Raw genomic sequence first — 13,197 nt, forward strand, 5'->3', positions numbered from 1 at the left:
TTTTCCCCCTCAATTAACAACAAAAAAAAAGATCGGTTTATTAAGCCAAACCAAATCGGTGTCTAGACAGGGCTGACTATTACCTACACGTGAACGCATAGAGGCCAACAGCAGCGTTTGAGAAAGGAGAGAAACAAAATCAATCTAGGTGGTCTAACACTCTCGTCCGTCCGTTCACACAGCATTGCAGGAACCTTTTATGGCCTCCGAGGGCTGGCGGGAGAAGGTTTACGGGTGGACGGACTAATCAGGTATCTTACTCAGGGCACTTAACATTCCTTTACCTTTGACCCTCGGACGGCCATTTTAAGTGTGTTTGGATTTTCTGCAGCCAGCAAAAAAAAACTGAAAGCCGATCGTGCAATCGCTACGGTAACGGCGCTGCAAAGTCAGCGATCGAAACAAAAATTGCTGGAAGTATTCTGTAAGCCGATAGTCCAAGCTCGGCTTTATCATCTGTTATTTTCATTTGACATCCATCTCTTGTGCTACCTACTGGTGTGTGCAGGTGGCAGATACCCTGTGAATGTTATCAGTGCCTACAGCAGGCACAGGAAGCGCCAAAGTGCTGATTCTTTCCAGACCTCAAACACACAGAGAGGGATGTTTAAACAAAACTTCATTACAGCTCGGAGAGCACTCTACACCTGCTAATGAAGTAACAGCAGGCTTCCCCTTAACCCTTTACAAACTAAAGCGTAAGCGTACGTCTCCCTCCAGTTACGATCCTCTCTGCAACGCCAACGACAAATTAGGTTTTGCCAGAGATCCTTTCACATCGGGAGAACGTCCCAAAGCGGCCAAGAATGTGCACCCGAGCTGCGCGGGGGGGTGTTGGGATCAGGAGGGGTGGAGGGTAGGAGGGTGACCGAAGGCACGGTCGGAGAGGAAGGTCTTGAGACTGGCTTCGAAGGAAGCAAGGGAGGGGGTCGAGGCGAAGGGTCTGTGGGATCGAGTTCCAAAGGGTAGGGGCAGAAAGGCTGGAGGCCCGACCACCAATGGTGGAGCTGGCAAAGCAGAGAATGTGGAGCAGGCTGGAATCCATCGAGCAGAGGGAGCAGACAGGCTGGTGTGCAGTTAAGCAGGTCACAGAGGTAGGGAGGGAGCAAGGCTGAAGTTTTAATTGTCTATCAGCAACAACAACTTGCATTTGTATAGCACCCCTCACTCAGGGTAGCGTCTCAGTCAGGGGTGGGGGGAGAAAGAGGGAAAGTCTACCCTCCAAGTTCTGCCTGATCTGTCATTAATAGCGTCCTTGGGAGTACTGTGGACCCACCTGGCTCAGGAACCGGACTACTGAGAGCGCCACAGAGGATCGATTTAAATCCCGATACTCCATGACAGACACGTCGCCTTGCAGCCAGCTCAGATCCCATGGAGATCCTGCTTACCCCCCCTCCCCACCACCTCACCAAGCCCGGCAAACCGGGAGGAGAGTCACTAGCGAGTAACAACAAGGGTGCATCACAACTGACTGCCGCACCACGAAGGAGAAGAGAGGAGAGGAACGGATGCAAATTTCAAATAAAAACTTTTTTTTTTAGAAGCTCAGTTGCGATTTCTCCTCGTTTCCCCCTCCCGCCCATTGCAACGGACGGACTCTGTGTCCAGCCTCATACAATGAAGAGTTACTTGCCTCAGTTCTGGAGGGTTTCCAATGATCACAGAGCTGTGCTTTAATAACCTGCCAGGCAGCACCATGCAAAATTCACTACAGAAGGCCCTTCGGAACATTTGATTTAAAACCTCCAGGACATCAAACCTACCCTCGTTCCACTGAACAGTTTATTAATGGAGTCTGGCAATGTTGGCCTCTCCCATGTACTTTTGAGCCCAGCTGCACTGCCTCCCAATCGCATGGATGCCAACACACAGGGGCCATGAGGCATGTAGCCCAACACACAAACAATGGCGCCCTTAAAAACAGGACCCATCCTTAATGGGGGCCACCCATCAAGACAATACAGTGGCTCAATTAAAAAGGCCAATGGCAGGGCTTCATCTGACGTATTTTAATGGAGGATGAAGTTGCATTATGGCCTTTTCCTACGAGGGGATCCATTTCTGATCTCTGATGGCGTTTCACCCACAAAATACACAGTCAATTGACTTTACAGTATATTCTGTGAAGCTCCTTGAGACGTCGCAACGACACGATAAGGCACTGCATAAAACGCAAGGATTATTATTATTATTATTAACTGGATTTGATTAAAATGGTTCAGTTGTGAACCAGTTTCCTCTCTCCCTCGTTCTCTCAATCAGGAATTATTACTTGTCCCCTTGTGGGGGGGGGGGGAGGAGTTCAGAGGATGAATGAGACACCTGAGCCACTCAAGACTAGGAAGATCCCAGACTCCGTCTCCCCCTCCCCCCACTCCCCACTCCTCCCCCAGTCATAGACGTGGCAGAGGCTCTCTAATTGGGAACAAACCGAGGGCTTCCCTAGGGTTGAGACTGATCACGGATGAGGCAGCCACGGGGAAAGTGAAATAGGCACAATGGCAAACAACACAGCATTTTCTCTCCCTCCCCCCAACAGCAAACCCTCCCCCCACTCACACTCCATAATCTCTCTCTCTCTCTCTCCTCTCACCCACGTGCAGTGCTGTGCTGTCCCGCTCCCAACCCTCAGCGGGCTCCGGTCTGCTCCATGTTCCTCACTATGCCCGCCCCACCATCGGTGGTCGAGCCTTCAGCCTCCCTCCCCCACCACACCCTTTGGAACTCCATCCCACAGTCCTTTGGCCTCCCTCCCCTCTCTTCCCTCCTTCAAGACCCTCCTCTTCGACCGTGCCTTCGGTCACTCTCCTACCTCTACCCTCCTCGCCCTCCACCCCTCCTGATCCCAACCACCAGCTCGGGTGCATGTCCTTGACTGTTCAGCGCCTTGGAACATCCTCCCAACGTGAAAGGCACTGTGTAAATGTAATTTGTTGTTGTTGTAGCAGTAAACTGTGGGGTGAGGTACAGAGAGAGACACAGCCTTGGAGCCGAACCGAGCAGGGCAGGGAACTCACAGGGTTTAAAGCGACAACATCTTGCATTTATATAGCGCCCTTCACACCGAATGGCGCTTCTGAGCGCCAGAAACCACTGGCTCACATCTGGTTCCCCCCCCACCCTCCCCACACACACACACACTAGTATTCTATGCTTTCTTTGGAGCAGCCCTGCAGCTAAACCACTTAGTGAGCTCTGATGAACACAATGTGATGGGAGAACAGGATTTTCTATCGACTTCAACAGAAATACTTATTAGGAATTCAATTAGGTGAAGTCCAGCGTACTGAATTTCTATCTCCTCCTCTCACATGTCAACCTGCAATCTGCTCTCTCTCTCTCTCTCTCTTTCTCTCTCTGTGTCTCTGTCTCGTGTTCTCCCGCGTCCCCTAACCCAAGCTCTCTGCTCGTCTGGCACCTTATTCAAACAAGGCAGATTGTTTGCCAACCTTAACACAACACACACACACACACACACACACAATGTCCGAGTGTTGTTTTTATTTCTAACCCGCGCGATCCTCTCTGCTGCTGACGGTGACAGTGGGAGGGTAGCAGGGGAGTGGTGGGGAGTGGAAGGAAAAGAGAAAAGGGGGGGATTTTATTCACTGACGGTGTAGTGTATGGCAAAGATTTCCAGCTCAGCCTCCCCTCCCCCAGCCGTGAGATCCGAGCACAGGGGGGAAGAGAGAGAGAGAGAGAGAGGAAAGTTACAATGATGTCCAGTCATGTGTGTGAAGGGGCAGACTCGCATCCAAAAGGGTCGGCGGAGCACCAGAGAGGTCAGATTCAGGCAACCCTCTCGGCTCAACTCAACAACAACAACTTGCATTTATACAGGCCTTTTTACGCGGGCTAGCTTCCCGAAGCAATATAACTCGAACCAAACTCACCCGACCCAGTCTATCCACACGGTTTACATGTCTGTAAACACTGGGGCCGGGTCAGCGTTTGCTTTGAGTGGAGACTCATTGTGACTCAGTCCATAGCACTCTAATCTGAGGACTTTTAAGTTTGCATTTAAATTTGCATTTCAATTTTTTTTNAAACCAATTTCTAAAAAAAAAATTCATTTCTATAAAGTCCTAAAAAAAAATGAAATGCACAAATCGCCAAAATAAAGAAACTATGAACGAAGCTGTCTTTTTTTTTCTCAGGGTCCAGGGAATATTCCTCGCGAATTGATGAAGGCAAAATAATTTGTCGGGGAGCCAAGTTTCCTTACTCCACACGCCTCTGTTTACCTAGCAGTAAGTAGAAACCCGGTTGTTAGTTCATTGATCGCTTTCCGGGGGTAATAAATCCCTTCATCGGAAAGCTTAAATAGACTATGAACTTAAAAGTCCCGAGATGAGAGTGCTATGGACTGAGTCACAATGACACCTTCCTCTTTTCTCCCATCTCTTTGAGGCGTCTTGAAGACGTGATAAGGCGCTATGCCAAAGTCAAGGATTATTATTATCCCACCATCCCCTTCCCCTGCGACTACAACTCATTTTGAGGTTACGCACTGTCGGGACGTTAAACCAAGGTCCAGTCTGCCTATTCGAGTAAGTGTTAAAGATCCCGTAGGACTATTCGAAGAGAGGACTTTCTCCCAGTGTTCTGGCCAACATCCCCCCCCACCACCCCAGCTTAAGGTTAATTATTCACTTGCTGGTTGTTCCCGAGAAATTCCTGTGTGCAACTTGGCTGCAGTGTTTGTCTGCAAAAACACAAGTCACTGGACTTCACAGTAAATCCCGTGAAGCGGTTTTGAGGATTCCCGACCACGTGATATATCAAATGTTATATCAAATGTAGGGATTATTTATTTACAGTAATATCATTTCAACCTGCAAGGCCATTTCACTTTAAAATTTACATTCGTGTAGAATTGTGCGAAATTCTTAAACCCAGGCTTAATTCGGAAGGCTGTTTCCTTAGCTAAATGAACGACGACAAATTACATTTACGCAACGTCTTTCACGTCGGGAGGACGTCCCAAGGAGCTGGACCGTCAGGGATTTGGACCCGAGCTGGGGGTTGGGATCAGGAAGGTGTGGAGGCCAAGGAGTGTAGGGGGTAGGAGGATGACTGAAGGTGCGGTCGAAGAGGAGGGTCTTGAGACGGGCCTTGAAGGAGGCAAAGGAGGGGGCGAGGTGAAGGGACTGTGGGATGGAGTTCCAAAGGATGGGGGCAGAGAGGCTGAAGGTCCGACCGCTGATGGACATGCAGCAGGCCAGAGTCTGCTGAGCAGAGAGAGCTGACAGGTTGGTATGGAGATTAAGCCGGATTCCGAATTACTGCACAACAGTTACAGTATTCCTGAATTTTGTTTCAGGAAGGCAAGCAATTAAGCGAGGCGTGGAAAGGATGGGTTTGATATCCTGCGAAGTCTTGAGTGTGCGTGTCCACTCCGCTCTTTGCACAGCTGTAGATTCTGATCTCTCCACCAACTCCCTGACAACAACCATCAACCCACAAACAGCTTGAACCAGGATCACAAAAAAAATTTGTAGGTAAGCGCTGTGATGGGGATTTTAAGCCATTTACTGTCATCGCACACAGCGAGCCATACTGATTTGCTTCTCTGACAATTTATTATTAGTCACTTTCGGGGCCATTTAATGAACTGGGTGTGAACGAGCACTGCTCTGAGCTTTTGAGCCTGAGAACAGAACAACGACATTGCAATTTCACCTTTCGTGAACATATCCCCGCACTTTACAGACACGTGGATGGATCACGTGGAACACTGAGCAAAGTGTGAAGGCGGGAGGGGGAAAGTAAGAGGAAGAAGGTGTTTGGAAGCTCAGTCGAGGAAAACAAGTACTTGTAGGAGAGTTTTGAAAGAGGTGACGACCCTCCGTATAAAAATTTGGTCACTCGCTCCACGACTGTTTGTTTGTGGGACGCTGCTGCGCACACACAATTGGCTGCCGCCTTTCGCCCACAAAGTACACAGTCACTCCACGTTGCAATACATTCTGTGAAGCACTTTTGAGACGTCTCAATGATGTGATAAGGCGCAATATGAAATGCAAGGATTATTATTATTATATTGGTGTGGGGGTGGGCGGAGGTAAGCGGGGTCTCCTTGGAGCTGAACTGGCTCCAAGGTGACACATTTGGCAACGGAAAGTCAGAATTGAGCCCAGCCCTCTGTGTCGGTCTCTGTAGACCGGTTCCTGAGTCGGGCGAGTCCGCAGTATTCCAGGGCACTGCTGATGGCAGCACAGCCCAGCCTGGCTCATCGATGGAGGACAGGGGAAGAATCTCCTTGTGATTGTTTTGAAGTTACTTCAATGGAATGGAATTCACCCCGACGTCATGTCGGACCCCACATTGTGCAGGGGATGGGGGGGGGGGGGGGGCAGGGAGTGTGAGGTGGGGTGTGGTGGGGGTAGGGGAGGCTGCGATTGCTGCAAAATCAAAAGCAAAGCACATGCACAGCAACTGAGGCCAACATTTACTCAACAGATAAAGGAATCGTCTTTCCATTTTGTTTTTCAAAGGACATTCATTGACGGCGAGAGGGTAAACAGAGCGTGGACTACTGTCTCTCTCTCCCTCCCTCCCTCCCTCCCCAACCCCTTATTCACCCACATACTCATACCCACCCACTCCCTCCTTCCCTCCCTCTCTCATAACCCACCCTGAAATAGATTTCAGTCGAACTGCACAATGAACCTCGGGAAAGGGTGGGGGAAGGTCTCGTGCCTTGAACCCAACAAAGACATTACAAATTCCCTTTGTCGGGCCTTGGGGAGAGGGGTGGAATAGCCGAGCCATCAATTGTTAAGACCGGTGATCCCAAGTTTCCACTCAGAGCCAACCAGCCAATGCTCGCAACTCCTCATTTGTATCCCAAAGCTGTGCCTGGCTCCATGGAAACCGAGCGAGGAGATTAGCGAGCCACGGCTCGTCCGTCCATCTCCGTCCGTCCGTCCGGGGAGAGGGAGGCTGAGGGCGAGTCTCGCCGCACACCCTCACCCCACCCCACCACCACCCCACCCCTCCATTCCCCACCCCCCGCGCAGGGTCACTTCCCCCGAGAGAGAGAGAGAGAGAGCGAGGGCGGGCGGGAGGAGAGAGGGGGAAGGGGAAGGGGAGTGGGGGGGGGGGGGGGAGAGGCTGCATCGCTGGCCCCACCCCTCCTCTCCGCACGGCCTGAATTGAGGATGAACAAAAGAAGTCGTTTGGGACTGCTCTCATTCCGGGCCCGGGTCTCCATGGTGACTATGGCACCAACAGGGAGGGAAGAGGAGCGGAGAGGCCCCTGCATTCAGCTGCTGGATGAATGATTAAAGCACAACCTACTGAATCTAGTGGGCTGGTGGGGCCCACAACCTGGTGTTTAAACCTAGGGAAGGAGGGAGGGAGGGAGGGAGAGGATACCGAGCCTTATTGCAAGGGAAATATTTAAAAATACAGTAAAAATACGACTCACACAAAGTACGCGAAACTGGCGTGGAATATAAACTCTTGTAGCGGGACTCGGGCAGATGTGTGACTTAAGTGATTAGATGATGTAAACGGGTCAGACTTAATGCAATTGATGAGCAGGAAACAGACGGGGGTGGGTGGGGGTGGGGGGTGGGGAGGTGTGGGGAAGCTCTCTTTTCACTCACCTTTCCAAACTGGTCAAAATATTGCTTGACATCCTCGACCGTGGTATTTACAGACAATCCGCCCACAAAGATCTTCTTTGTTCTGGTCACCATCTGATGGAGGGAGGAAAAGCAGGTTCTAGTTAAAAGGGGCTGTGTTTTTCTTTGTGTCCTGCATGTCCGAAACCCTCTGAACGCAGGTCTGTGTGGTGCACAGCCCCAGTCAAAGGTCGCTCCGCACCGGATCCTCAATGATGCAAGAAGAACCTTAAACGGGATGATTGTTTAAGTTATTTATTTCGTAGCAATAATAGTTATAATCGTAGAATCATACAGCACAGAAGGAGGCCATTCGGCCCATCGTGTCTGCACCAGCTCTTTGAAAAGATCTATCCAAATCAATCCCACTCCCCCGCACTCTCCCTATAGCCCTGCCAACTTGTCCTCCCCAAATAATTATCTACTTCTCACTTAAAAGTCATTATCAAATCGGCTTCCACCAGCCTTTCCGGCAATGCATTCCAGATCCCAACAACTCACTGTGTGAAAACATTTTTTCTCACCTCCCCCTGTGTTTCTTTTTACTTAACGCAGCGCCTGCCTGGAAGTTTCGAAAAGTTTAAAGCGCTTCAAAGGGAATTGCCATCAAGCATAGTCAAACACAGCAGCCAATCTGTACACAGCAAAAGGCCTGCAAACAGCCACAAAGTGAATGGCCAATTTATCTGGAGGAGTGTTTGTTTGTTGTATGTAGACAGTTGCTACACTTTACCGTATAACCTGTGAAGCGCTTTGAGGCGTACTTCTGACTCAAAAAGCACCGTCTCAAATGTAAGGAAAATTATTATTATAATAAATCTCTCTCTGCCTCCCCCTCTATTTCAGGACTATTAATGTTCTGACCACACGTCTGCCTCTAAAGACATCCAAGTCCTGAACGAGCCTCGATTGCCTTCAGCTCCCGCCATCACTTCTGGTTACCCCAACCTTTCTGGCTCCTCTCTCCCCCTCACTGAGCCTATGCACAATCCTGGTGTTGTGTCTGACTCTCAATCCCCTTCCTCTTATTCCTCTCGTTCCTCTCCCCCATCGATCACTTTTTATGTATGTAATATATATAGGCCAATTTTTTTTTATTTGGGGGATTGTTGGGTCAAGATACCGGGAGAAAGCCCCTTCTCTTTTTCAAATAGTGCCACGACAGACCTCAGTATAACATCTCATCCAAAGGACGGCATCTTCGACAATGCACTACACCCCCAGCCCTGCACTGGAGTGTCAGAATTCACTGTACGGGTTCCAAATCCCGACGTGGGGCTTGAACCCACAACCTTATTGACTCACGAGGCGAGAGTGCCATCAACTGAGCCAGGCTGCCAGTAACCAAAGAGTCAGGACGTGCTGGATGCACAAAACACAAGGATTCCTTACCATAGGTCCCATCTATCCTTGACTGAAGGTACAGAGGGGAGTACAGTGAACAGAAAGTGCTCTCCCTAGACAGGCTATCGTACGAAAACTACAATTTCGCTGCACAGAGGCAATTCAGGGGACAATTTCACTGGTGTGCGGGGGGCGGAGAGGGGGGAGAGAGAACAGAGGAAAGAGGGGAAGGAGGAAACCCTGTAATTAAATAGAAAACGTGAAGGTGCAAGGACAAGCGATGAAAAGTAAGCAGGGCGGGCGGTTGCTGGTAAAAGCAGACCCAGCGGGCGGTCAGGCCTTCCTGTCTAAAGCTCGAACTACAAAAGGCCACAGTGCAGTGACCCCAGTCCTCGGGTTCCACCTACATCAGGAGCCAACGCTCCTGTTTTCCATTTTCTCACTTGCTCGCTGATATTAAGCAGCAGTTGCAATTTTCAACCAAATCACTTCAGTGGAAACAGCCCCCCCCCACCCCGACTGGTGTCAGAGGTCAGTATTTGAGGATCAACCCACAGAACAGGGGCGAGGGAGAGTGAGGGAGGGACGGAGGGAAGGAGGAGGAGAGATGAGACAGCCCAGAAACACAAAAACAAGGCTGATCTGGAAAATGTTTCAGGGTCTAAATTTAAGGAGAGGACCTGTGTTTTCTTCAAGGTCAGGGGGTGGGGGAGGGGAGGAAGGCAATAGTGAAGGGGTGGGGGGGGAAGAGGGTAAGGGGGTGGCAATAGGGTAAGAGGGGGGGAAGAGGGTAAGAAGGGGGGAAGAGGGTAAGAGGGGGGGGAAGATTGTTGTTATAATAATAATAATGATGATGACGACGTCTTTTACTTTACTACATAGTTCCCAGCGCTCGAGACCGCTCTATAAATGCAAGTTGTTGTTGATGTTGTTGCCGTTGTCTTTAGCTTGCCTCAGGGGGCAAACTCCTTTTGTAAAAGCAGAGCTGGTCTACTCTGAAGCAGGGGTTATCTTATCTAGACCATTAACTAATTGATATACTAAGTTAAGTTCCCTCCCGATTGCTCCTTTGCAGACTCAAAGCTTTCCTTCTCCTTATCTTGCCTTCGTGACTTATCTCCTTTACACTTGGTATCAGGCTATTTGCTCTTTCTTGCACCTTTTTATAATGCAAAGAGTAGCCCGCTTTAACAGGTCGTTCATCCCCCACATAAAACCCTCCCCACCCCCATTCGACTCCCCCACCCCCACAAGTTCCACTTAGTAACAGACTTAATTCAAGGCAGCTTGCTTTCCGGAGAATCTGGAGAAGGCAAAGAGACACTTTTTTTTCCCTGGGATCTGTCTCTGTGGAGGCAAAGGAAGGAAGTAACCCCCTAGAGAAAGCTAATCCTCCTTTGGTGTGTGTGTGTGGTTCTTCAGGCCAGGCTGGACACAATTATAACCCTTGCATTTGATATATCGCCTTATCGCGTCTTCAAGACGTCTCGAGGCGCTTCACAGAATATACTGTAAAGTGACTTGATCGTGTATTTTGTGGGCGAAACACGGCAGCCAATTGCGCACAGCAGTGTCCCACACAAACAATCGTGGATTGAGTGATCAAATTATTATTTTTATTTTTGAAGGGATTATTGCCCCCCAGGAAAACAATCCGCCAATCGACTAACAACCAGGTTCCGACCTACTGCTAGGTAAACAGGCGTGTGCGTGGAGGACGGAAACTTGTCTAATGTTTCGCCCCGCTGGGAATCGAACCTAGGGTCCCTCTCGCCAGACAACGGTGTGTGTGCACTGCAAATGTGGGTTTGAGGTGGTCGAGCAAAGATATGGACTAGTAAGACTTTGCAGGGGATGGAGAGGAGAAGAGGTTGGAGGGTGGGGGGGGGGGGGAGAAAAGGAGAATAAAAATGTTTTAATGACAAACAATGCAAAAGTAATCCTACCACCAGCACATAAAGGAACTCCTGAAAACCTAATATCAGATTGCAAAGCGATAAGCACATCCACCAGAAGTGAAGACCTGGGCGTGGCACAGAACAGATGCAGAACCGTCAACTAGATTTCCGCGTGCTTCGAGTTTCAAAGCTGAAGATGGTCATATTTCCATTTGGTGTCACTAATGTGGCAGAGGAGGGAGATGAGGAGAGAGGAGAGAAGAGTGGGGGTTGTGTGTGTGGCGGAGGGGCGGGGGGAGAAGAGTAAGTAGACTGTAGTCTCTGGACAGCGCCTGCTGAGAGGCACCTTCAGAACCAGACACAAGAACAATACCAGAGAGATTGACGCACACAGAGACGGCTTCCACTGGCAGATGGCTCGATTCTCTCAAGTGGACGAAATATGCACTCCCGAGGAAACGGGGAAACCAAACCAGGGCTCTTATAACACAGCCTGTCTGGCTATTATCCCCCCGCCGCCCACCCCCCCCCCACCACCAGCCCTCACACCTAAGGCAGCACATCTTGCAGGGATTGAAATGTTGGTGGGAGGGAGGGAGTGGGGGGGGAAAGAGACAAAAGAAAGCTAAGACAGTAATAGAGCCAGATGAGCACACACGACTGACACACACACACACATACAACATACACATCTACTCCCATCAGACAAAAATGCTTTGAAACAGCTTTAAATCCCTTCACTGTCTCGCACCACACTCCTTCTGTGACCCCCTCAAACTCGACCGACTCAGCCACTCCATTCGCTCAGCGAGCACCGGCCTGCTTCACGTCCCCCCACTTAATCCGCCCCAGCAACAAATTACATTTGTATAGCGCCTTTCACGTCAGGAGGACGTCCCAAAGCGTTAGACCCCCTATCAGCAGCCATCCTGTTCCCCGCGCTCTGGAACTCCATCCCGGAGTCCCCCCACAACTCCCCGACTCACTGCCTCCCTCACCTCGTTCAAGGTCAAGTCTTAAGATCTACCTCTTTGACCGTGCTTTCGGTAATCTCACCCCCATCCCACCCCACCATCAGCTCGAGTGCCCAGGCAGGACTGGGTTAAGCAATTTGGCATGTACTTCAGACTTGGAAAGGCTCCGGTCGAGCATAAATCTGTATTGCGCTATAACAGAGTGAGAAAATGAGGGAGAAAGAAACATACTCAATCCACGACTGTTTGTGGGACATTGCCGTGCGCAATTCGTTGCTCCTTTTCGCACACAAAATACACAGGCAATCCACTTTGAAATAGATTCTGTGAAGCGCTTTTCGAGACGCCTCAACGATGTGATAAGGCACTTTATCAAATGCAAGGATTCGTACTGTTAAAACCTACCTCTTCCACCAAGCCTGTGGACGCCCCCTCCATTCCCTCTTCCCTCTTTCTAACCTCCCTCAACACCTGGCTCAGTCAATGTGAAGCTCCCCGAGAACATTGTGGAAATGCAAGTTATTGTTAGAACACTGAGGCGCTCCGGGACTCTACCTCGCGCGAAGGCGCTGTATCAAAGCAAATTGTTGTTGTTCATGACATTCGTTGACCGGGCTGACGCGTGAAGCATGCGCATTCGGGTGAGGTCCCAGAGTGTCCCCAGCCCCCAATAAACTACACCCAGCAAAGCTCAGGGGCCTTTCAGGGGATGGGGAAGCAATCAGAATCTGACCCGTGTAGAACAGCAGATACGTAGAAAAGTGCAAAGGGGTCAGAGGTCCCGATGTACAGCTGGAACCAGAGATTGCATTACAGGTTTTAATCTCCAACCAACAGGTATTAGGTTAAGATGCAGACCCGAGAGCTCGCTTAGCAATTCTGACGTGCCTGGTGCCTCACCAGCTTACACAGCTACTGGGAGACCTTGCGGAACGAGAGCAAGCGAGCGTAAGTGACAAGCCACGGTGACGGAAGCAAACAGAACTTTCACAACTGCGGTTTACACCGGGAGAGACTGCTCCTCACCGGCCCTCTCTCGGGCGCACGCTGCCCGTTCAGGCGGACGGACGTTAAAGATCTCGTGGAGCGCTTTGGCCACCAACGCCCCAGGTGAAATTGGCCATTCACCTGATGTGGGACACCCACAAAATGTACAGGCAGTTCACTTTGGGGTGTAATTCCGTGAAGCGCTTTGAGACGTCTCGAAGACGTGACAAGGCACCATATCAAATGCAAGAATTATTATTAGTAGTATTATGATTATTTGAAACCTCCGCGCATTTACTGGAGAGTTCATGTACATCTTCATTCAGTCACATTCTGATATCCAATTGGAACATTATTTCC

General features: G+C 50.0%; 1 protein-coding gene across 1 annotated transcript in view; it reads right to left on the reverse strand.

Moving 5' to 3' along the window:
* Positions 1-13,197, reverse strand: part of LOC103189867 (RNA-binding protein Musashi homolog 1) — a gene marked incomplete in the record, with an annotated part of 79,612 nt that overhangs the window by 38,190 nt on the left and 28,225 nt on the right. Inside the window, 1 exon segment of the mRNA XM_042337348.1 lies at positions 7,617-7,709. Coding sequence (XP_042193282.1) covers positions 7,617-7,709 — 93 coding nt within the window.

The sequence above is a fragment of the Callorhinchus milii genome, unplaced genomic scaffold (genome assembly GCF_018977255.1).
Source record: "Callorhinchus milii isolate IMCB2004 unplaced genomic scaffold, IMCB_Cmil_1.0 Scaffold8, whole genome shotgun sequence".
NCBI classification, from domain to species: domain Eukaryota; kingdom Metazoa; phylum Chordata; class Chondrichthyes; order Chimaeriformes; family Callorhinchidae; genus Callorhinchus; species Callorhinchus milii.